Below are 26,150 nucleotides of genomic sequence, written 5' to 3'. Positions count from 1 at the left end.
CTGTCTAGGAGGCAATCATTGCCATGGCAACATCCCTTATTAGCTCTATCTAGTAGGATCATACATCCTGGTTTGCTCAAGGCAGTCCCAGTTTATACCTGCTGACAAACATAATTACTGATAGCTCCCTGTATATTCTCAAAGACTCCCATTTTAGATAATAAATCATACGGTTACCCCAGCTATAGCTTATATTTAAAGATTAGTCCAATAGAATGTTTCCCTAAGCAGATTTTGCAGAACACAACTTTTAGAAGATGCTCTAGGGAAAAGAGTTCCCTGGACAAATAAACTTGGGAAACATCCTTGTAATTTCACCATCCATGTAAGTGTGGTAAAAATCTTAGAGAGGTTCTTCAGTAGGAAACCTCATTAACTTTGCTTGACTCAAAGTTTTCCCAAGCTTATTTGCCCATACAACACTTTTACCTTGAATCCCTAATACCATCGAGTGAACCACTGCCAAGATTGAATTCTCTCTACTGAAAACAGCTCAAAATGTTAGGAGGCTCAGAGCGCAGCAGCTGGGTCACTTAGAGGTGTTGGCTTGATGCAGGAGACAACTGGGCCCCCGTCTGTCCTGGCTCTAGACTCACCTCTGAGTACAATTCCCATTAACAACTGTGATCCGCAAAGGCATTTGGCCCTTAGTTAAGTGAAGTCATTTGGATCTAAATGTTGCTTTTAATGGCTTCTAATTTTACTCATAAAAATTTTCAGTCATAAAAATCCTCATTTTAAGTCCCAAATTGGGAATTTTGTGAGCAAATCACTTGATCCAGTCACTAAGGTGATTTTAAAGAGCCTTTTCCATCTGGCTAGTTCTCCTGCTCCCAGCCCTGCCAAAACCATGCCATAAACGCAGTTTTTCAATTTGGAATGCAGAGGTTGGCTGCTTCCCCATCTCATGCACATCTGTCTCTTGGTTCACTCTCTTGTATTACATGCATGCATATCTGTTCTTTAAGACCCTATGTAAGTCCTTTAAGGCCAACATCATGCTACAGACAGCTGCATACTCCTTACATATTTAGGCAAAACACTCTGTGCCTAGCAGTTAATTGAAAGAAAGAAATAATGAAAGAAAGAAAATGAAAGGAAGGAAGGGAGGGAGAAAGGAAGGAAGGGAGGGAGGGGGAGACAGAGAAGAAGAGGGAGAGGAAGAAGGAGGGAGGGAAAGAGAGAGAAAGAAAGAAAGAAAAAAAAAGAGAAAGAAAGAAAATTATTAAAGATGGCTCTATGTGTGTACTAACAGACTAACTTGACACTTCATCAAAAATAGTGCTTACATTCTGTTGATGCTCCAAGATACTTTACATGGTATAATGAAATATTTTTCTCAAGAGTTAATAAAATAAGGAGTACAGGGAAATGAGGGAAATGTATAAAGTGCTATGTCTGCTGTGTTTTTAAGGAAACCCTGATTCAATTCATTTCAGCCCGTGTCATCTTTTGCAATTTCCCAACCAACTGAACTAGACACCAGCTGCAAATTAGGTTGAAAGCTGTGCTTAGTACTCTCGATACATAGGAAAGAAAAAGTGCCTACATGATAATAATAATGATAATGATAATGATAATGATAATTCCTTAGGTAAGGATACACTTCTTTTGTTACTCTATAAATACCAAAACCTTTGTTTTAAAAATACAATATCAAATTCACTGATTTGAAGAAAGCATAATAGTCTATTATATTATTATTATACTTTTTATTCTGGGTCCTAAATTATTCAATGGGATAAAACAGAACATCTCATTCATGCTAAATATTGACCCATTAAAATAGAAATTATAAAAACTGAAGAGCTTGTTGAGTTCTAATTATCAATTTCATTTCTGTCTTTAAATGTCTTTAAAATTTGGAGAAATTATTTAAAACAGTATAATTTTTCATATATTTCTGATTAGACTTAAAAGAATATGCCTTAACCCAAAAAGATACATGCAACCTAGTATTCATAGCAGCATTATTTACAATTTTCAAGGTATGGAAGCAACCTAAGGAAGCTGAATGGATAAAGAAGATGTGTTATACATACATATATACATACACACACAATGGAATAGTGTCATTAAAAAAGTACAAAATTTTGCCATCTGCAACAACGTGGGTGGACTTGGAGGGCATTATGCTAAGTGAAATAAGTCAGAGAGAGAAAGACAAATACTGTATGATATCACTTATATGTAGACTCTAAAAAAATACAACAAGCAAGTGAATAAAACAAAAAAGAAGCAGACTCACAAGTTTAGGGAAGAAACCAGTGTTTACCAGTGGGGAGATGGTAGGGGAAGGGGAAGTAAAGGGGTAGAGAAAAAAGGGTTACTATGGGATTATATGAAATAGTGTGTGTGAAAATTTTGAAAATTGTAAAGCACTATAGAATTTAAAGAATCTTTCATTTAATTAGAAAAATATATATGCCCTAAACAAGATAATGGTGATACAGTTATACAGAATCAACTAAACACAAAATTATTTTGTTTAGCAGATAAGAAATTTGACTACTGGTGAGAAATGATGTCTGTCTGGTAACCTCTAACCTAGCTTTCTGAACTTCCCTTAAAATATACTATGCAACAACAGAAGAAAATAGAAACCAATACTGCTAGAAAAATCTAGTACAGAAGATAATTTCAACATCATATAAATCCAATGGAAACAAACAAAAGGAGCCTGACCTACTGAATGGAATAAGGAATAAGGAAAGATTCTTTATTTCTGCCTCGGGATCATTTCCCAGGTCCAATAATAGAAGATCTCATCCATGGAGAAGGGCAGGAGCTGCTACTCTTCTGCTGGAGATACTCAGAATGCTTTCAGTCTTTCATCACCTTTACTGAACCACCTGCCTGATGTCTTCAGTTCCTCGCTTCCAAAATCCAGTTGGAGGCCATAATCATCATGGACTCAACTGGGCAGAAAAGTAGTGGAGGTCTGCCAGTGGTATTTTTTCATTCTAGAAAATTTGCCCAGATTGGGTCAAAACCAAACCATTAGCACCAATACCCACTGACTCCAAACTGTCTACTTGATGTTACCACACCTGGCAGCCCCTCTGATATCCTGAATCCAGAGTGAGCTTAAAATTTTCACCCTCAAGTCTGCCATCTCTCCAATGTGTCCTCTCCCAATAAAAGGTGAAACCATCCACTCCGTTAGTTATCCTAGAAAATCAGCAGCAGTTTTTGATCCCTCCCTCTCCTGCATCCACATCCAAGTCTGTCAGTTCTGTGTCTTCAAAATTTCTTGAAAGTATCCGCTGCTGCCCATCACCACCAGTGCCCTACATCCAGCTGTCACCCTCCCTTCCCTTTGCAGTGGCCTCCAAAGACCCTCCTCACTACCATGCCCCGACCCTCCCTATGCCAATTTCCACAGAGCATCCAGAGTGATGCTCTCAACTGCTCAACCAATCACAGCACTACGCTGCCTGAAACCCTTTAGGGGCTTCCCACTTGTTTTAAGAAAACATCCCAAATCCTCAACAAAGTCTTCATGGTCTGCATGGCCTTCTGCACTTGGCTTTCCCCACCATAGACGTCTTTGAGTCCAAATGCTCTGAGCTCTTTCTTGCTTCAGAAGCCTTGCGTATTCTGTTTCCTCTGCTGAAACAGTTTTATTTCCACCCAATATGATGCTAACTCTGAATCATTCTTTATGGCCTCAGCTTGAAATTTCTGCAATTCACTAACCCTCAGTTCTAAGACAGAGGCCCCCTTATACGTCATGTCCTGCATTTTTCTTTCAGATCACAGGTGTTACTAGAAGTTACCCATGAAATGACTTGTTTAATATGCATTTCAAAGCCAGTCTTCAGATACTCCTATCACAGAGGCATCTCCAGTGCTTATAGTGGCTACACATAGGAAGGCCTTAGTATTTGTTAACAAAAATGAATGAATATGCTATTTTCAAGAAGCCCATATAAGTAAAATAACACAGGTAAGTAATAAGAGAATAGGCAAAGACAGCATTTTTGTTAGAAAGTAAATGTAAAATCATTCAAGGGCCAGAACATATTCCCAACTGCAGTGCCTCTCCTTTCATATTAAACTTAATTATTTTATCTAAATTTAGCTTGCAAAAGTGTAATGTTTTATTTTAAAAGTACAAATTAGCATTTTAATACATAATGATATGTGATCTCTAGTAATTAGGTTATAATATAAAAACTATTTGATTTATTTATATAATACTAGATTGAATGCCATTTGGATTGAATAAGGGAGTACAGTGTGATGGTTAATTATGTGGCAACTTGACTGGGCCACGTGGTGCCCAGATGTTCAGTCAAACATCATCATGTTTCTGTGAGGGTGTTTCTGATGAGATTAACATTTAACTGGGTAGACTGAGTAAAGCAGATTGTTCTCTCTGGTGTGGGTGGGCTTGATCCAATCAGTTGAAGGGCTGAATAGAACAAAAGACTGACGTTCCCCCGAGTAAGAGAGAATTCCTCCTCACTAAAATTCAGACATCAGCTCTTTTCTGCCTTTAGGTCATAGTCAAGCATCAGCTCTTCCTGGTCTCAAGTCTGCCAGCCTTGAGACGAGGTACACCATCAATTCTGCCGGTTATTAGGCCTTGGGTCTCAGACTGGAACTACACCACTGACTCCCTCAGGCACTCAGCTTGCTAACTCACCCTGCAGAGCTTGGGACTTGTCTGCCTCTACAATCATGTGAGCCAATTTCTTACATCTCCTGATACACGCATATCTGCGTCCTGTTTTTCTGTTTCTCTGCAGGATCCCAAAACGTGCAGGTGTCAGTGAAACTAGCCAGGCAAGAGAAATAGTAAATAAGAGGAATATCATGGAACTACTAAAGCCTCATCCTCAAGTGAGCGCTGTGGGAGCACAGAGGACACACTTAGCTCAGGCTTCCAGAGCTGCCTGGGAAGGCTGGAGAGGGGCCAGACTGTGTTAGGCCAGTGAGGGCACAAATGAATGAAATAAGATCTTCAGTGTGACTTGATCTGTACTCAGAGCCCTGGGGAAATTGAGATTTCGGATGTAAAATACCTGGTGCATCATAGCTTAATAAATTTTGACGTTATCACTTTTTAATATAACCCCAGTGGTTCCATTTTAACTGGAAAAGGCTAATAACCAGATATTTACACCCAAGTTTCTCCTTATATTGTCCTCCGATCATATTTTCAGACTTTACTTTAAGAAACAGCTGAAGAGGTTGTAAAACCCTAACTCCTGGGCTCATCTGCTGGAAACCTTAACAGACCTGGGGCGGGACCCAGGAATCAGCATTTCAAAAAGGTTGTAGGAGTTCCAGATACAGGTAGTCCACTGACCACAGTCTGAAAAACACTGATGTAGAACCAATAAATAGTCCTGTGATAACCATGCCACAAACTGGACATTGTGAAATTAAACTGTAAATAAAATAACCTTCCAGAATAGTCATAAAACTCTGAGGGATGGAGTCCTTAGCAATCTTCTTTCATCCTTTTTCTATGCTTCATGACTTTTATGTTGAGATGCAGGTTTCTAAAATCAGAAAGCAATGTTTTAAAAACAATTAGAATGTGCTCTATTGCTTTTCACTAAAAGCTTTTAGTTTGGGGTCCGCTCACGTTACAGACGGAACACTGAAAATACTGAAAGGAAAAAACACAAATATCAGAGGGGGTTCTACTCTTTCGTGGAGAATGAGTTTTTTTCCCCTTCTTTTACTTCCAGCATGTCATTCCCTCTTTTTTGTTGGAAGAACATGAACTTTATTTTTTAAATAAAATAAGAACGTTTTTCTACTCAAAAAATTATCTACCTTTCTCAAACTATTTCATAAAGTTCCAACAGAAATAATACCAAGTCCTCATCACAGATCCTGCTCAGAAACTGAAAATAAACAGAAGCAAACTGGGAAGGCTGTGAAATCATTTTTCTTTCCGTGGGTCTCCAACTTCCCCTTTTTGTTACTTTCTCCATCTCGCACTGGCATTAAGTACCTCCACTCCACCCCAATTTTTTAAGCCTGGTCTTTTCCTATTTTTAAATCCCGTTCTCCTATCCAAACAGACATAACAATGAGCATTATCTCATTTTCAAATTGAACTTAATCAAACTCAAGTACTGATTCTCTCAGGGAGCCACTTGTACCCAAAGAAATCCCACCTGCTCTGACCCCCTCACCTTATCACTTCTTTGCTTCCTTTGATGAAAGAACCAGGGGCCCAGGACTTCACCCCTCCCAACTTTGACACTCACAGCCTGGCTGCGACTGTCACCCTGAGGCCACAGCATTAATCCCACTTTCCCCTTCGTCTCTTGTTTAATCCACAAGCAGCCCCAGACTGCCAGGTCACCCTTTATATCCTGTATTGTAATAATCCTACAGTTCTGCAGGTTTCCTATGCTGGCCTCTCCTCCTGCACTCCCTTAGCTCCTAAAACCCCTTCCACTATGCTCTTTGGAGCTTATGGTCCATTCATCAGCAAAATCCATGCAACTGCAGTCTATCTCTAAACACAGTCAGTTCCGTGGTAACACAACAAAAATCACTGGGCTTTTTAAAAATCACCCTGTAAAAGCCACTGAGCTTATGGGGAAAACAGCACGGGAGCAGAACATTCAAAAACTCCATCAGTGACATTAGAAAAAATGTAGGAATTGAATCAAAACAGTAGTACAATTTTACACACGTTTAATGGTTAAGAAAGGCATAAACATGACAATAAATATGGCATTTTACCTAGAAAAAGACCTGCATGTGTTTATGGAAGTTGCAGCTTGTTGGGTGGCAGGAGGGTCAGCTGAAATCAGAGGGATTTGTAACCCCTGTTGTGGGTGGGTAGGGCTCACACAACACATGCAGTAAACTGAGGCTGGTGGTAGCTGTTTGAGGACTGTGTATTCTCTGTGTGCCTTCGATTCCCCACTCAGCCTGGCGAGGTCTTCTGTGTTTCACTTAGAATTTCTCACAGATGAAGTTGCATCTAAGTAAACACAAAATTCGCCTTATGCTCAAATTGTTCTCTAATACGTCAACTGTGTTGAAACAAATTCAGATGCCAGAACAAGTTTTATAGGAGAAATGGCTGTAGTCCATTCTTGCTCAGATCCCCAAACTTGACTTTACCCAGAGGATGCTGTGTCTTCTCCACCCCTTCCAAGTCATCACCATTTTTACTCAGCCTCTAGTTCTCGTACCACTGGACCTACAGATGGGTTAAGTGTCCTCTTTGCTCCTCATTGCTACACCCAGACTATTCTTTCTCTTCTCACTTCGCTTGAACACCTCTTCCTTATTGATCTTTTCATGTTCCTTACCTCTGTCACTTCAACTGTCGTAACTCTAGGACCTTCTCATTACCAGTAATTGAATATCCCATGCATTAGTCAGGGTTATCCAGAGAAACAGAACCAACAGGAGATAGAGAGAGAGATAACGTGTGTGTATATCTAGAGAGAGATCAATTTATTATGAGGAAATGACTCACATGATTAGGGAGGTTGACAGGTCCCACAATCTGCTGTCTGCAAGCTTAAGACTCAAGAAAGCTGATGGTTTAGGTCAGTCCAAGTTCAAAGATCTGAGAAGCAGAAGACCTAGAAATATATTTCCCAGTCCGAGGGAGGAGAAGACCCACGTTTCAGTTTACACAATCAGGCAGAGAGAGGGCGATTCCAACCTTCCTCTGCCTTTTGCTGTTTTGGGGCCCCCAGTGGACTGAATGGTGCTTACCTGCATTGGGTCACCTGCACTGGCAGGGGCAATCTGCTTTACCGAGTCCAGTGACTCAAACGCTAACCTCACACAGAAGCACTCTCATAGACACACCCAAAAGTAATGTTTAAACATGATTTTAATGTCACTTAAAAATATAATTTAGAAAGTAGCCAGGTAAGCTCCTGTGTTAATACAGTTTTGCATTTAATAACACATTTGGTGGTGTGGATGTGTTTTAAATGTCCTCATTATACAAGTATTCTTATACAAGTTGGCTGTAAATCAGAAGAAAAAATGAAATGTAAATAGCATAAGATGTAAGTATGTAGACACTATATTATGAAAAAGAGAAATGCTTACCCTCAGACTTGTGGTGTGGATACTGGGGTAGCTGAAAGGTGAGAAGATGCTGGGATTAAATACATTGGCTGGTACAGTGGATCAGAATTTGGAGGATCTCCAGCCACAGAACTAGCTGTGCCTGCCAGCTTCAACAATAATGCAGAGTAAACAGCACCTCGGAGAAGATGAAAATGGGGCTGGAGGGCAGAGAGCAATCTGTTAAGAGTTAGATTCTAAAGCCTTGATCTCATTTGCAAGACAACAAGTGTCAGCAGCAAAATGAAAGCAAGTGAAACAGAAATGCAGTCTTTTTTAATAATTTTTTTCTTTTGTGGGGGGAGGTAATTAGGTTTATGAATTTATTCATTTATGTTTGTGTTGGTTTTGGTTTTGGGGGGATAAATAGGTTTGTTTGTTTATTTGTTTGTTTGTTTGTTTATTTATTTATTTATTTATTTATTTAAATGGAAGTACAAGAGATTGAACCTAGGACCTTGTGCACACTAAGCATGCATTCTACCACTTAAGCTATTATTTATTCATTTATGTTTTAATGGAGGTACTGGGGATTGAACCCAGTACCTTGTGCATGCTAAGCAGGCACTCTACCACTGACCTATATCCTACCCCCAGCAATGCAATCTTGACCCTGCTCACCGACTACTGAGAAAAGAGATCAACCTCTAACCCTAAAGGGTAAGACATTTTTGGGAAAAAAAATTATTATCTACTTCAGTCTCTAATGCTCTTTTGTAACGTAATGACAACTGAAAGTTACAGATGTGAAGAGAAGCTTGAAAAAGTGCCTTTAAGTCAATAGAAAAAAAAAAAAAAAAAAGATCACTGGAAGCAGACTCACAGATGACCCAGAGTCTGGAATTAGAGACAAGGATTTTAAGAGAATGATCATATATATGTTAAAGACTAAAAAGGAATGGTGCACAAAATAAGAGAAAGTGCTGAGAATTGGGGGGTATTCTCATTCTAAGATAGAAAGCCTTGAAAAAGAATCAGACAGAAATTCTATAATAAAAAATATAATATCTAAAATGAAAAATTCACTGGGAGGGCTTAGTGACAAGTATGACACACAAAAGAGAGAATAAATGCTCTTGAACAGGTCAAGAGAAATTATCCAATCTAAAGCACATTGGGGAAAAAAAAGTGAAAACAGATCACTAGAGGATTGTGGAACAACATGTAATTGGAGTCCCAGAAAGAGAACAGAGAAAATTATAGGGCAGAGCTAGCTATGTGTGAAGAGATAATGGTAGAGAGCTTTTCAAAAGTGAAGGAAGCAATCAACCTACAGATTCAAGAATCTCTGAGACCCCCAAATAAAAATTGTTCAAATAGAAGAAAGAACATTGTACCTACACATATAATAGCCTAACTGTTGAAAACCACAACAGAAAGAAAACCAAACTTAGAGAGAAAAACTTAATAACATCCAGATGAAAAGAATACTCTGCATCTCAGAAAACCGCTTCTATTCAGAAACAATGAAAACTAGAAGATAAAGGAATGACATTTTAACATGCTGCAAGGAAAAAAAAATTGTCAACTTAGATTGTTACACTCAGTGAAAATGTCCTTCAAACTGTAGGCAAAATAAGCAAATTTTTAAGCAAACAAAATCTGAGAATTCATCACCTGCAGTGCAAGAAAAACTAAAGAAATTCCTTTGAGTTGAAGGGAAATGATCTTGAATAAAAGCCTAGAAGGAATGAAAAGCATCAGAAAAGATAAATATGTAAGTAAGATGTAACAGGTCATCTTGATATAAGTAAGATGTAACAGGTCATCTTGAATGCTTAATTTTATTTTATTTTTTTGAGGGGGGAGGTAATTAGTTTTATCTATGTATTCATTTTTTACTGGAGGTACTGGGTTAATGCTTTCAACTTTTCTTTGAAGTCCTTTTAAAGCAACCATAACTATAAGGCATTATGGGATTTTAACATGTGGAAAAATTAAATATATGAAAATAATTCCGTAAGAGTCAAAAAGGGAAGTGACACAGTTCTCAAAAGTGTTTTACATTGTCTAGTAAGTGGTATTGCAGATGGATTTTGATATGTTTCATTTGCCAAGTTTGCATTTTATAACCCCTATGTAACTAATAAAAATAATTCAAAGAGGAGTAGCTAAAAGCCAATCAAGAAGATAAAATGTAATACTAGAAACTACTTGATTAATCTAAAAGAAGACAAGGAATAAAGGAACAAAGGGCAAAAGGGACAAAGAATACAAGTAAGAAGATGGCGTAACTACATCAGAAGTTAAATCAAATGCCAATCGACTAAATGTTCCAGTTAAAGTAAGAAATAGTCAAACTAGACAAAAGAACAAGGTTCAGCCTTTGCGACTGAACAAGACACAATTTAAACATAAGATAGATCCACAGTAAAAGGATAGAAAAATGCCTTGCATACACAAATCATAAAAAAGATACTGTGCTTATTTTAATATTAGATAAAGTAGACTTCAAGACAGAGATGAGGAGACTATTTGATGATGGTAAATGGGTTGATTCATCAAGAAGACAAGACAACACTTTGACCAGTGCGCCCCGGACATCTCTAGCTAGGACGCGGCTGCAGGCTGCGGAGGCACCGGCGCTGATGCCACGCTTCAGGTGGGCCGGCGTGCGGGCCTGGCCGCTTCAGCGCTGCTCGAAGCCTCGCCCCCGGTGCTTCGCCCGCCGCTCGGAACGCGCAGTCGTTCCTCAGCGCCGCAGCGATCGGCCGACCGCCACCCCCCCTCAACCCCGCGCGCCTCTGCGCAGCCCCGGTATCCCTCGCGAGTGTCCCCTTCGGAGCGGAGAGGCCACCTTCTCGCTCCTCGGCCTGGCCTCCGGGAAGAATCGGGAGCGGACCCTGGCGCCTCGGCAGCCAGCGATGCACGCAGACGCGGACAATTAGATGACAGCCGGGGGGGGAGGGGTGGGTGGGAGCGGGACCCCGCCGTCCGCTGCGGGGCGCCCGAGGCGGAGAGAGGCCCTTCTGAACTCCGGATGTTGACGACACTTAACTAGGGTACCACGGAGGAGAACTGTGAACTTCGGTGGCGTCAGTGGCCCGGAGAAATCGGCATTTAAATCTGTTGTTTTGGGACCGTGACGCTGAGGCTTTTGGAAGACTGGTTTCGTGAAGGGGTGGATGTGAACCCTCGGAAAGCGCTGTTGATTGCCGGCATCCCCCAGACCTGTAACGTGGCGGAAATCGAGGAGGCCCTGCGAGCTGCTTTAGCTCCCTTGGGCGAGTACCGACTGCTCGGGAGGATGTTCCGGGGGGACGAGCACAGGAAGGTAGCCTTAATAGGGCTTACTGAGGAGACTAGTCATGCTCTGGTCCCCAAAGAGATACCCGGAAAAGGGGGTGCCTGGAGAGTGATCTTTAAGCCCCCTGACCCAGATAATGAATTTTTAAGCAGATTAAATGAATTCTTAAGAGGGAGAGGGCATGACACTGGGCGAGTTTACCAGAGCTCTGGGATATGGAAACGATCCTTTTGGCCTAGACCAGGACATGATCCCAGAAATGCGGGCCCCTATGTTGGCACAGGCCTTAGGTGAGGCCCTTCAGCCTGCTCTGCAATACCTGAAATACAAAAAGCTGAGAGTATTCTCAGGCAGTGATCCTCCAGAAACAGGAAGAAGAATTTGAATCCTACCTGTTTCATACCACTCAAATGATGAAGACATGGCAGGTATTAGATCCCAAGAAGAGGAGACTGCTAGAGAGCCTTAGAGGCCCAGCATCTGATATTATTCGTGTCCTCAAGATAAACAATCCATTAATTACAGTTCCTGAATGCGTGCAGGCTCTTGAGAAGGTGTTTGGGGTTATCGATAATCCTAGGGAGTTGCAGGTCAAATATCTGACTACTTACCAAAAGGGTGAAGAAAAATTGCTTACGTGCTGAGGCTGGAGCCTTTATTACAGAAACTGGTAGAGAGAGATGTAATTGAGCGGGAAGTTGTGAATCAGGCCCGCCTAGACCAAATCACTGCTGGAGCAGTCCCCAGAACCCCGCGCGGGAAGTTTGCTCTGTCAGAGGATGGCCCAGCCCCTGGCTTATTGCAGTTACTGACACTGATAAAGGATGAAGAGGCAGCTGAGGAGGAGCACCTTCTCCAGGCAGGATTAGAGGGCCTTTTCACCTGAATCCTGGGATCAGGAAGGGCTCCCTGGCAGTAAGCAGAGCATGAAGGTGGAACAGTCCATATACGCAGTGATAGACATTAACCAATCCCTGCCTTGTGCTGCCAAGTAACTCATTTTTGTGCAGTTCTCAGTATATTCCTTTGTCATTTCTGTGCCTATTTAATGTCTCCTATATGTGTCATTGACTAGGAGGATGCAGTTCTGCACTGGTGTTTATATATTTAAATTCACCCTGTGATTTTTTTTTTTTTATCACACACAGCTGTACAGAAAGTCTAAGCACTACATGTGTGTAGTACTTTGAGCGAACAGGCAAGGTCAGGTACACATGCTGGCCAGATCTGCTTGAGCTGTCAGCTTGGGTGATAATAGGTGCAAGTGTAGCTGTCAGATGTGATAATGTATCATAGTTTCTCTTTTTTTGTTGTTTGTTTGTTTACGTTAACATAGTTTACAATGTGTTAGATTCTGGCGAACAGCAAAGTGATTCAGTTATGTGTATACATATGTATATATTCTTTTTCAGATTCTTTTCCATTATAAATTATTACAAGACATTGAATGTAGTGCCCTGTGTTATATAGTATGTCCTGGTTTATTTTATATATGACAGTGTGTATCTGTTAATCCCAAACTTCTAATTTACCCCTCCCTCCCCACTCTGTCCCCTTTGGTAACCGTAGGTTTGTTTTCTGTGTCTGTGAGTCTGTTTCTGTTTTGTAAATAAGTTCATTTGTATCATTTTTTAGATTACACGTATTATCATATAAAAAAAAAGACAAGACAATTCTAAGTTAATATGTACATAATAATGTGGTAAAAAATAACAGAAGTTAAAAAAGAAATTTTAACATTTATAAACATAGTTGGGTATCTTAACACACCTGTCCTAGTAATTGATAGAACAAACAGATGAACAACAAACAAGGATATAAAGGTTTGAACAACACTATTCACTGACTCAACCTAGTCAATGGTTAAGGAACACTACATCCAACAACTGGAGAATATGCATTATTTGCAAGGACATGAGGAACAAAGTAGAATTCTCATAAATGAATTTCTTGATGAGTTTCAAAAGACAGAAATCATAAGACTATGCTCTCTGATTCCAAGAAATGTAAACAGAACTTTAATAATAATAATAACAACAACTAGAAACTCCCCCAAATATTTTAAAATGATGCAGCACACTTTTTAATAAGCCGTGGATCAAAGAAGAAATCATAGTGGAGATTAGAAAATGTTTTGGTTCAGATGACAATAAAAATATGATACATCGAAATCCCTAGGATGCAACTAAAGCAGTGCTTGGAGGAAAAATTATATAACTTTAAACGCATGTGTTAGAAGTGAAGTATTGACACCGTCTTCTGGCTGACTGTGGTGGACGTTTTGAGGGCAGCTCACCCGCAGCTTGTGCGCACCGCACCGCCTCCTGTGGAAGCCTGAGCCAGCTGTGGAGCTTTCTCCCTTTGTCTCATAACCATGTCCACCAATGAGAATGCTAATTCACCAGCTGCCCGCCTTAACACATTCAAGAACAAGGGGAACGACAGTACAGAAATGAGGCGGCGCCGAATAGAAGTTAATGTGGAGCTGAGGAAAGCCAAGAAGGACCACCAGATGCTGAAAAGGAGAAATGTCAGCTCTTTTCCCGATGACGTTACTTCTCCACTGCAGGAAAACCACACCAACCAGGGCATCATAAATTGGTCTGTTGATGACATTGTCAAAGGTATAAATAGCAACAATTTGGAAAGCCAGCTCCAACTACTCAAGCTGCTAGGAAACTGCTTTCTAGGGAAAAGCAGGCCCCCATAGACAGTGTAATCCTGGCTGGTTTGATTCCAAAATTTGTGTCCTTCTTGAGCAGAACTGATTGTAGTCCCATTCAGTTTGAATCTGCCTGGGCCCTCACTAACATTGCTTCCGGGACATTAGAACAGACCAAGGCAGTGGTAGATGGCAGTGCTGTCCCAGCATTCATTTCTCCGTTGGCATCGCCCCACGCTCACATCAGTGAACAAGCTGTGTGGGCTCCAGGGAACGTTGCAGGTGATGGATCAGTGTTTCGAGACTTGGTTATCAAGTCTGGTGCAGTTGACCCGCTGTTAGCTCTTCTTGTGGTTCCTGATGTGTCATCTTTAGCACGTGGTTACTTACGTAATCTTAATCTGGACACTTTCAAACCTTTGTCACATCAAGAATCCCGCAACCCCGTCGGATGCTGTTGAGCAGATTCTTCCTACTTTAGTTCGTCTCCTGCATCACGATGATCCGGAAGTATTAGCAGATACCTGCTGGGCCATTTCCTACCTTACTGACGGTCCAACTGAACAAATTGAAATGGTTGTGAAGACAGGGTTTGTACCCCAACTTGTGAAGCTTTTAGGAGCTGCTGAACTGCCAACTGTGACTCCTGCGCTAAGAGCCACAGGAAATATTGTCCCTGGGACAGACGAGCAGACTCAGGTTGTAATAGATGCGGGAGCACTTGCCATCGTTCCCAGTCTGCTAACAAACTCCAAAACTAACATTCAGAAGGAAGCTATGTGGACAATGTCAAACATCACGGCTGGCCGCCAGGACCAGATGCAGCAAGTTGTAGACCATGGGTTAGTCCCGTTCCTTGTTGGCGTTCTCTCCAAGGCAGACTTTAAGACGCAAAAGGAAGCTGTATGGGCTGTGACCAATTACACAAGCGGTGGAACAGCTGAACAGATCGTATACCTGGTTCATTGTGACATCATAGAACCATTGATGAACATCTTAAGTGGGAAAGATACCAAGATTATTCTGGTTATTCTGGATGCCATTTCAAATATCTTTCAGGCTGCTGAGAAATTAGGTGAAACTGAGAAACTAAGTATAATGATTGAAAAACATGGAGGTTTGGACAAAAGTGAAGCGCTACAAAACCATGAAAATGAGTCTGTGTACAAAGCTTCATTAAATCTGACTGAGAAGTATTTCTCTGTAGAGGAAGAGGAAGATCAAAATGTTGTGCCAGAAACTACCTCTGAAGTCTATACATTCCAAGTCCAGGATGGCACTGCTGGGACCTTTAACTTTTAGATTGTACAGCTGAGGCGTAAAGTTGTTTGTTGTGTGCTCTGTTTGGTTTAAGTTTGTCTTACTGTTTCTCTACTAAAAACTCTTTTTAAATGTGGCTTGTTACTGTAGCACTTTTTACAACAAAACTATACTTGAACAGTTCCAAACTGTACATACTGTATGAAGCTTCTCCTGTCCATGGGTTTCTAATTTCTATGTGGAATTTCATATCTTGCAGTGTCCTGTAAATAAGGATTAAATTCCACCCTTTTCTTCTTCAAAAAAAGTGAAGTATTTAAAGTCAATGATCTAAGCTTTCACTTCAAGAAGCTCTTCCCTTGGGTGATGAGGGTGGGCAAATCTTGGGGGAACTCAGGGCTTTGCTCTGCAGTGGTACATAGGATGAGTTGGGTAGAAAATGGAGCAAGGATTGAGAGGAAATAGTGATTCTGATTCTGATTCCCCATACCAGAGAATGCAGAAAAAGAAAAGAAGAAAACAAGTATTCTAAAGTGGCTCATTGTGCAAATAATACTAATTACATTCGTTCGCATAAACTAATTACTGTTTTCCCTAATCATCATGCAGCCTATGAACAATAATCTAAACCACCACATATGTGTCAGATTGACTAAGTTTAATTGGACAGTGTGTACACTGTCATCATGGTTTATAGCACATCGCTTATCCACCCACAGGTGTGAAGACGTTAATGGAACATTCGCCCAGTGAATTTCTTCCCCCATGAATGCTGAATTCTAGGAAGCTTCATGATTTCCACCGTTGGGAACTTCATCATTGTTCTCTGCTTCCATTTATGTCTCTCTCCATGGATCCATTGCAACTGCTGCTGCTTCTCTGTCTGTTGGAACACAGGCTAACTTCGAAAAACAACATGAAAACTTCCAGCGTTTCAGCCAGAAATGGTGTGACATTGTCTCATGGTAATGAGTCAAGAAGGCAAACAAAGAAGGCGCTCTGCCCTCTGCAATGATTACATCATTGTCCGCCAGCTAAGGAGTTGCCATCACTTACTGAGTCAGAAGTATGACAACTGTAGTTTCCAAGTTTCCCACAAGTCCAGCTTTCAATATTCTGTCCTTCAGTTTTTTGGTTCAGAAGATATGACTTTTGTACTCAGGGTACAGACTGAGGCCTGTCCGGCTGCACGTTACCTGAGGGGTGATACCTGAATCAGCAATGAAGGGCTTTCCTGTGGCCGTGGGGCTAAGTGCTCTGTAGTCCCGTCCAATGGTAAAGGTCCCTCAGAGAGAAGAAATGAATAATGGTGGCAGTGGACATTCAGCAAGGCCACCCTGCTGAATGACGTCATGGACGCTGGTCACCCTCTGCAGCCATGGACCAGACCTCCTTGCACAGATCTGGTCACACTGACTCAATTGCTTCAGAATGTTTGTTATTTCAAAACAAGGAAATGATTTGGGAAACTATGATCCATTATGACAACAGGCAACAATTTTAAATGATGATTGTGTTAGAGCCCAATCACAACTGTGAAAAATCACTACAAACTGAATGGCTTAAACACAACTATATTTATTATCCTCAATTCTGAAGCTCAGACATCCGAAATGGATTGGTAGACACTATAGAAGAGAGTCTGTTTCCTTGACTTGTCCATCTTTTAGAGGCAGCTCATGTTCCTTGGTCCTTGATCCCTGGTCCCTTGTCTCACTCTGACCTCAGCTTCCATGGTCACGTCTCCTTTTCATATTCTCCCATCTTCTTTCCCTTAAAGGACTGTTGTAATTACAACAGATGCAACTGGATAATCCAGGATAGTCCAGGAAAATGTTCCCATCTCTAGACGCCAAACCTAACACATCTGCAAAGTCCCTTTTGCCACACAAGATAACACATTCACAGGTTCCAGGATTGGGATATAAACATCTTGGAGGAGAGGGGGTCAATCATTCTGCCAACTGCACTGATCATGGAATTTATGCCAAACCAAGGGAAAGAATTCCTGATACAATGTTAACTGAAGCAAAATACCCAATTGAAATTACATGGTATATGAAAATGTACACATGGAGTAGAAAATCAGGGTTAAATGTGAAAAAAGTTTTGTAAAAATAGCAAGATTATAGATGCTTTTCTCCTCCCACCCACCCCCACCCCACCGCTAGCCAATCATTTCCTTTAATGGCATATTCTGGGGGGAAAAGAGATTTGAGATTTACCAGAACGTGCCAAGAAAATAATTAAAATTGAAAAATAGTAAATATGTTTCCTTTATCCCAATAAATAGTTAAACTATGTCTCATTTTCTTTCCTAATTTTTAATAAAATAGGAAATAAATGAATGAAAGCAAAGCTAATCTTGGTAGCACTACAAAGGAAGTGTAGTCACACTATCAAAGAGAAAGCAAAAGTGGTATATGAATCTAGAAACCCAACTGCACAATTTCTTTAGCAATTCTGTGTTTATCATTGATTTTTAATTATCAATTTTTGTAACAGCTTTCTTGACATACATTTTACATACCATAAAATCCACACTTTTCAAGTACATAATCCATGGTTTTTAGTATATTCACAAAGCTGTGCAAGCATCACTAGTATCTAATTTCAGAAGGTTTTTATCACCCCCAAATGAAACCCTATACCCATTAGCAGCCTTTCTCCATACCCCCTTCCTCCAGTCCTTGGCAACCACTCATCTACTTTCTTTCTCTCCAAATTTACCTACTCTGGACATTGCACATAAATGAGATCATACAAAATGTGACCTTTTGTGACTGGTTTCTCTTACTAAGCATAATGTTTTCAAGACTCATGCGTGTTATGTCATGCACCAGTATTTCATTCCTTTTTGTGTCCCATGAATACTCCATTGTATGGAGATACTTCCTTTTATTTATCCTTTCATCAGTTGGACATTTATCCATTCACCAGTTGATGGGCATTTGGGATGTCCTCCTTTTTGTCGTTATGCATAATACTGCTATGAACATTTGTGAACAAATTTTTAGGTAGACATAGTTTTCATTTCTCTTGGGTATGTACCTGAGTGGAATTGCTGGGTCCTAGAGTAACTTTATACTTAACATTCTGAGGAAATGCTAAGCTGTTTTCCAAAGTGCTTACACCATTTTATGACCCCACCAGCAACGTATGAGGGGTTCAGCTTCTAGATATTTTCATTTTTATTTGTTATTGTCTGTCTTAAAAATGAACTGGTATCTCCTTGTGATTTTGATCTACCTTTCTCTAATAACAATGCTGTTGAAATATCTCTTCCTGTGGTCACTGGCCCTTTGTATGACCTTTTTAGAGAGATACCTATTCAAACCCTCTGCCTATTTAATAATTAAGTTATTTATCTTTTCTTTGTTGAGCTGCAAGAATTCTTTATATACATTGGATGCAATTCCCTTATCAGATATATGATTTGCAAGAGTTTTTTTTTTTTTTTTTTTTTTTACCATTCTTTGGGTATGTTATTAATTTTTTAACACCAAATGCACTCTATGCATGCTTATTCAAGATTATAACATTCCTTTCCGGAGATGCAGTACTGCTTTTCCTATCTTTCTTTCCTTGCCTTTCCTTTCTTCCTTTCCTTTTTTCTCTTTTTGGATTTGCCCATTATTCTTCACTCTGTCTTCAGAAAGCTCTTGACAGGCTATCAAATCATGTCACTTATTTCTTTCAGTAGCTTTTCCTGTGACAAGATAACCATAATCTGACCTGAGTTCTTCACTCTGTTTATAATGCTTTTTCACTCTTTGGATCTTTCTTAAAACCTAAACTGTTAGCATTTAAGGTCCTTTCTCAATACTCTTAGGAGGCATTTTGATAAAATGGTTTCCTTAGCAAAATATATCCTCACTCTGAAATGGGAGTTATGTGCATCCTTTGGTGATTTTGCAGCATGAGGTAGTAATATTTGACAAGGCAAAGCAAGAATCTTCTCTGCCATAAAACTATTGTGCATGGCTTAAGTTAAACTTCTCAGCTGTTACTAGAGATTTTAAGGACATTTATTTTTACCCCCAAACCCTATATAGTTGAGTCCATTGTCATCTCTGTGTACTTCACTCTCATATAAAATTATCAGGAAGTTCCACTGTGGCTTGTGAATTTGGTTAGCTAAATCATCAGTGAGCTAAGAGGATTACCGGATGATCCATGTAATGGAATATTATCAACCTAGTAAATAGTTTCTAAGACTAACAATAACATGAAATTATGCTCATATTAAGTGAGAAAGCAGGATATACAATTGTAGGTTCAATGCAACTTCAACTATATAAATAAAAATGCTTTAAAAAGACTGAAAGGAAATATATCAAAGAATTAATGTAGTCTATATTTCATATTAAGGGTCTGTAAACATTTTCTGTAAACAGTCAGGTAGGAAATATTTTAATTACACAAAGTGTCCATTGCACCATTGCATCTTCTCCCGTCCTCCAACAACCCCTTTGTGATACTTAATTCTGTACGTCAACGTGACTGGGCAGTGGTCCCACAGAATAAAGGCACACACTGCAGGGCTTCTTGAGACTTAGGATGCAGGACTCATGCAACATCACTTCTGCCACGTTCTTCTAGTCAAATCCACCAGGTTAGCCCAGGTGCAAAGGAGGAAAGAAAAGGACTCCAATTCTGAAAAGGAAAGATGACGATGTCACATTGCTGAGGGACACACATACTAGGATGGGTGAAATGTGTAGCTGTCAAACAATCTACAATATTTTTTTAAAATTGTTTTCTGCTTCTAACTCTTCCTATTGGTTCTTGGTCTTCAATTAAAAACCATATAAAATAAGGCAAATTCTCTATTTAAATAACATCATTTTACCCATTTGAAGAGAGCTGTAATATGACTTATAGATCTTCCCTTCCTTCGTTCCGTTCACTGTTCTCAACTTGACTTACTGACTTTATTCTAGAAGTATAGACAAAACCAGAGCAAATACTTCCCCTTTTCATTGAGGCATGAATACATTCAGTAAAGAATATCAAGTGTATAACTCAGTAAAGGGTTATATCTATTTATATTTACTTAACTATCACCCAGATCAAGATATAAAACATTTCCAGCACATGAGATGCTCTTTTATTCCCTTCCCAGTACACAGGCACTCCAAGCTGCTATTCCCTCCAGCTCAGCACAGAGAAAGTAGACAAAAACACCCAGTTACTAGTTTCTCCCTGATAAAGGCTAAACCACATATCTAACGTCCTGATATTTCCAGCTATTTCTTGAAGCTTGGGTTTCCAATTAGTCTGCATCGGGAAGCTAAGGGGCAGGCAATTAGAAATCTTCCAGGAGCCTGAATGGGCATATGGACAACTCTCATGCCTTCGGGACACTGATGAGTCTTGGCACACCCTATTCTTCCAGGAGCCATTAAAAATAAAGACAGCAGCTTGGATAAATACAAAGGTGTAAGAGGTAACCAGGAAGTTGGGCTGGGTTGATTGGAGAAGTTCAACACCTGCATGAGGCCAGACTATCACGACTCGGAGAGGTGACTGTTTTATTTAATGTGAAGAAATTAATACAGAGAGTAAAGGAAAGTGAAGAAACAGGAAGATGTGTCCCAAACAGAAGAATAAGTCTCCAGAAACTGATCTTAATGAAAGGGAGATAAGCGATTTATCTGACAGAGCATTCAAATAACAGTCGTAAAGATGCTACTGAAGTCAGAAGGGCAATGCATGAACAAAGTGAGTATTTTAACAAAGAAATAGAAAGTATTAAAAAGTACCAAACAGAAATCATAGCACTGAAGACCACAATAACTGGACTGAAAAATTCAATAGAGAGATTCAAAAGCAGACTTGACCAAGGGGAAGAAAGGATCACCATACTTGAAGGTATATCAGTGGAAGTCATCCAGAGGAGCAAAAAGAAAAAGAATAAAAGGAGTAAAGATAATGTAAGGGAATTATGCAACACCATAAAATGGTCCAATATATGTATCATAAATGTTCCAGAAGGAGAAGAAAGAAAAGGGCAGAATCCTTCTTCAAAAAAAAATAATGGATAATAATTTCTCAAATCTGAGGAAAGAAACAGACATCCAGATTCATGAAGCTCAGAGGGTAGAAGATGAACCCAAAGAGACCCACACTGAGACACAACGTAATTAAACTCTCGAAAGTTAAAGACAAAGAGAGAATCTTAAAAGCAGCAAGAAAAATGCAAATTGTTATGCACAAGGGAACCTCTATAAAATGATCAGAGGATTCTTCAGCAAAACTTTGGAGGCCAGAAGGGAATGGAATTATATATTAAAAGTGCTGAAAGAAAAAAAAAAGCCTGTCAACAAAAAATATACCTGGCAAAGTTGTCCTTCAGAACAGAAGGAGAGATAAAAATTTTCCTAGACAGGGAGGAGGGTATAGCTCAGTGATAGAGTGCGTGCTTAGCATGCATGAGGTCCTGGGTTCAATCCCCAGTACCTCCACTTAAATAAATAAATAAATAACTTAATTACCTCCCCCAACAACAACAACAAAATTCCTAGATGAACAAAAGCTGGAGGAGTTCATCAGCACTAGATCAGACTTATAAGAAATAATAAAGGGAGCTATTTAAGGAGAAACAAAAAGATTTCGTTAGTATCATGAAAAACATATGAAAATATAAAACTCACTTGTTAAGATAAATATATAGCTAAAATCAGAATATTTTAATGTTGCAGTGGTGGTGTGTAAATCACTCACAACTCTAGTATAAAGGTTAGAAGCTAAAAGTATCAAAAATAACTACACCTACAATAATTTTTATGGATGCATAATATAAAAAGATGTAAATTGTGACATTAAAAACATGAAATGTGGGGAATTAGTAAAAAAAAAAAAAAAGCAAAGTTTTGTATGCTGTTGAAGTTAAGTTGCTATTAGCTTAGAATAGACTATTATACCTGCAAGATGTTTTATGCAAGCCTTATGGTAACTACAAAATAAAAACCTATAGTAGATACACAAAAGATAAAGACAAAGGAATCAAAACATACCACCACAGAAAATCATTAAATCACAAAGGTAAAGAGGAAAAAGGAACTACAAAACAGTCAGAAAATAATTAACAAAATGGCAATATTAAGTCCATAACTATCAATAATCACTCTAAACATAAGTCGACTAAATTCTCCTATCAAAAGACATAGTATGGCTGAATGGATTTAAAAGCAGCTACCAATTATGTGCTGCCTATAAGAGACTCCCTTCAGCTTTTAAGGGCATACACAGACTGGAAGTGAAGGGATGGAAAAAGATATTCTATACAAATGCAAAACAAAAGAGAGAAGGGTAGCTATACTTATATCACATAAAATAGACTTTAAGTAAAAAACTGTAACAGGTGACAAAGAAGATTATTATGTAACAATAAAAGAGTCAATTCTTCATGAGGCTATAACAATTGTAAATATTCACATATCCAACATTGGAGTGCCTAAATCTATAAAGCAAATATTAACAGATCTGAAGGGAGAAATAGATGTAATACAATAATAGTGGGGGACTTCAATATTCCTACTTTCAACAATGGAGAGATCATCAAGACAGAAAAACAATAAGGAAACATTGGATTTAAACTATACCTGAGATCAAATGAACCTTATAGACATAAACAGAACATTCCAACCAACAGCAGCAGAATACATATTCTTTTAAAGAACACATAGAACATTCTCCAAGATAGATTGTATATTAGGCAGAAAATAAGTCTTAACACATTTAAAGAGAATAAAATAATATCAAACATCTTTTCCAACTACAATAGTTTGAAATGAAACTACAAGTTTTTTTTAAAAAATTGACAAAACTTTAGCTAGAATAAGAAAAAGGGAGAGACTATTCAAATAAATTAGATCAGAAATGAATGAAGACATTACAACTGACAGCACAGAAATAAGAAGGATGATACAAAACTACTATAATGATTATACACCAATAAATTGGATAACCTAAAAGAAATCAACAAATTCTGAGAAATATGCAACCCACCTAGACTGAATCATGAAGAAACAAAAAAATCTGAACAGATAGATTATGAGAGAGGATTCTGAATCAGTAATCAAAAACTTCCAGGAAATGTCCAGGACCAGGTGGTTGAGTATAGTTTGCCAACCCCTAATTTAGTCACTTTTATTGGTGCTCTTTTTAATGCAATGTTTTTTTTTTGTTTGTTTTTTGTTTTTTGTTTTTTACCTCTTACAGATTTTAAGATATTCTCTTTTGTTTAAGATAATCTTTAGGTTTGTCAAGAGCTTGACTTTTATGTGCAGGGATGTGATTTTCTTTGTTTCTATTCTGTGGGGATTTGCTGAACTTCTTGATATTTGTCTTCAGTTTTTAAATAATTCTTGACCATTATCTCTTCAGGTATTGTTTTTGATCCACTCTCCCCCTCCTCTCTTTCTCAATTACACAGGTTTCCTATTTTTGTGTCTCACCTATTTTTTTTTAAATGTTTGGTTCTTTAATTTTATTCCCTCTCTTTGTTTCAGTTTAAATATTTTCTATTCATCTGCATTCAAGGAAGTAAGTGTGTTTTCTACTGCACTAAGTCTCCTCTTACATCCGTGCCATGAGGTCCTAATTTCAGAGTATTTTTAAAGTTCTGGAATGTACATTTGATTCTCTTTTTTTAATAGATGCCATTTCCTTGTTGAAATTCTCCATCTTTTATTCTATTTTGCCTTCTTTTCCCCTATTTTCTTTAACATATTAATCTCAATTTTCTTAAAGTCCCTGACTGTGAATTCCAATATCTGCATCATCCATAAGTCTCCTTCTGTTGCCTGTTTTTTGTCTTGATTATTGGTCACATTTTCCCATCTCTTTTAATGGATCTCTTTTTCAAACTATATGCTAGACATGGTATATTGAAGAAACATAAAGATGAAAAGTGATGTTTTTATTTCCTAGGGAGTGTACCTATTTGCTCTTTCTTAGGCAAATAGTGTAAGGAACTGATCATCTCAATTCAATCAGAAACAAGCTATTTAGAGCTTGATTCAACCTTTATGCCATTCACCTTCGTTTGCAATTTGATTTCTTTTGGCAGGCCCATCTTTTCACAAAGACTCTGTATGCTAAGCCTCTTTAAAATGAAGGAGATTTCACTCTACCTTTCCAGCCAGCTCTTGGATCTCCCATGAAAACATCCTCTGGGTAAAAATGGCCATGTGTTTGGGGAGCTTCTGCATTCCATTCTGTTATGCCAGCTTACACAGCTATCAAAAATTTCACTGGCTTCTCTTTCCACCAGTGGCATTTCTCTGCTTACACCAAGCCAAATCTTCAGTCTTTAGCCAGATTCAGCAAGTGTCCTTTGGGAAGAAATTTGGCAGCAATCTGTGCTTATTAGGAAGGGCTCTTCCCTCCCTGAAATTTTATGTCATCTAGTCCAGTGTGGTCCCTAAATCTGCAGCATCTGGGAACTTGTTAAAAACAAAAATTCCCCGGCTCCAACTCACACGTACAGAAATCAGAAACTCTACAGAGTGAAAGCCAGTAACTGCTTCAACAAGCCCTCCCGGTGATTCTGATACACGTTAGAGTTTAAGAATCACTGATGTTGTCCTCTTTGATCAGTTCTCTAAGGCCTTTAAAAGTATGATTAATTTATCTGCTTTTCTCCATAATTCTTATCTCAGGAGCCATGACCTGCCACTACTTACTGCATCCTCTCCAGAAGCAAAAGTTCCCTACACTTTTTCTTAATTGTTAGTAAGGTGAAAGGATGAAATATTGCTGTTTGACAGCCAATTATACTTCCCATCTCTTTAAGGACAACAAAGTTTCTTAGGAAATTGTATCAACTTCATCTCTAGCTCCAGAAATGGACCCAGATTAATACATCCTTGGTAACTGACTCAAGGGCAGACACATAACCCCACCAAATCCAGTGATGCCTGAGGGTCTCTGGAAGATAGTTACCTTTTCTACTTCCACTAGTTTTGATGGAGTGAGAATATAAGGTTTGAAGTTTGACTTATTTTACTGAAAATGAGGAAATGAGTCCCAGTGGTCTGAAACTATCTACCAGTAGCAGTTCTGTCAATCCTGAGAATGTAACCTATCCCAAGGTAGACCTGAGAGGCGGGATCCAGATGACATGATTTGAGCCCTGAAGCAAGCCACTCCTGAACTCTTCTCTACCTGTGGAACTTTCATATGCAAGTAGGATGATCAACCATCCTAATTCGCATGTGACTGAGTTTCCCAGGAAGAGGTACTTTCAGTGCTAAAACATGCAACATCTTCAGCAAACTGGGGTGACTTAGCCCCTTAAATACAAGAGATATTTATGGTGAATATATCTTTATATATTTTATCACTGGAAATAAGATGCAAATTGACAAGAAAAAAGAAGGGCAGAGACTTTTTTGTGGTGAGTTTTTCTCACCAGATTTTTCTTTCATTTTACTTCCTCTTCACCTTTGGAAAGATAGTGCATTTTAAACTTAAGTCACAACATTTTCACTCTCTGCTGCAAGATTGCTGCAAGGCTTTTCAAGAGACTAAACTATATGATATATTAAATCTAAGTCTATTTATCAAAATGATAAATGAGTAGAAATGCATTTAAAACACATCATTAACAGTTTTCCTCTACGGTATTGGGCAAGTCCACTTCCTTAGGAAGTAATGAACTAAAAAGGAACAAAAACAAACTGAATACTATTAATTTTAATTTGTATAATGTCTCATAAAAAGTGCTCTCAAAATGCCTGAAGAAAGATTTGTGACGCACATAGAAGAAGCAGAAGCTACACTATACACTAAATTAAAGGTTAAGGAATATAACTCCAATTTTTATTCTATGGGTTTGTGTGACTTAACTTTTACCTGCATTTGTATCCTTAGAGGTTCAAGAGGAATAATGTTAATGAC

At 38.9% G+C, this 26,150-nt stretch overlaps 1 protein-coding gene across 1 annotated transcript; it reads left to right on the top strand.

Annotated features, from left to right (window-relative positions):
* Window positions 1-13,598: 13,598 nt before the first annotated feature.
* LOC105100048 (importin subunit alpha-1-like) lies at window positions 13,599-15,345 on the top strand. Its single transcript, XM_064479245.1, is given in 3 exon segments — window positions 13,599-13,977; window positions 13,980-14,383; window positions 14,385-15,345. Coding segments are annotated over 3 exon segments (1,587 nt in total). The 5' UTR covers window positions 13,599-13,694; the 3' UTR covers window positions 15,285-15,345.
* The last annotated feature ends 10,805 nt before the right edge of the window (window positions 15,346-26,150 follow it).

Source organism: Camelus dromedarius, chromosome 26, assembly GCF_036321535.1.
Source record: "Camelus dromedarius isolate mCamDro1 chromosome 26, mCamDro1.pat, whole genome shotgun sequence".
In the NCBI taxonomy this organism is placed as follows: Eukaryota; Metazoa; Chordata; class Mammalia; order Artiodactyla; family Camelidae; genus Camelus; species Camelus dromedarius.
This window is presented reverse-complemented; position numbering and strand designations above follow the sequence as displayed.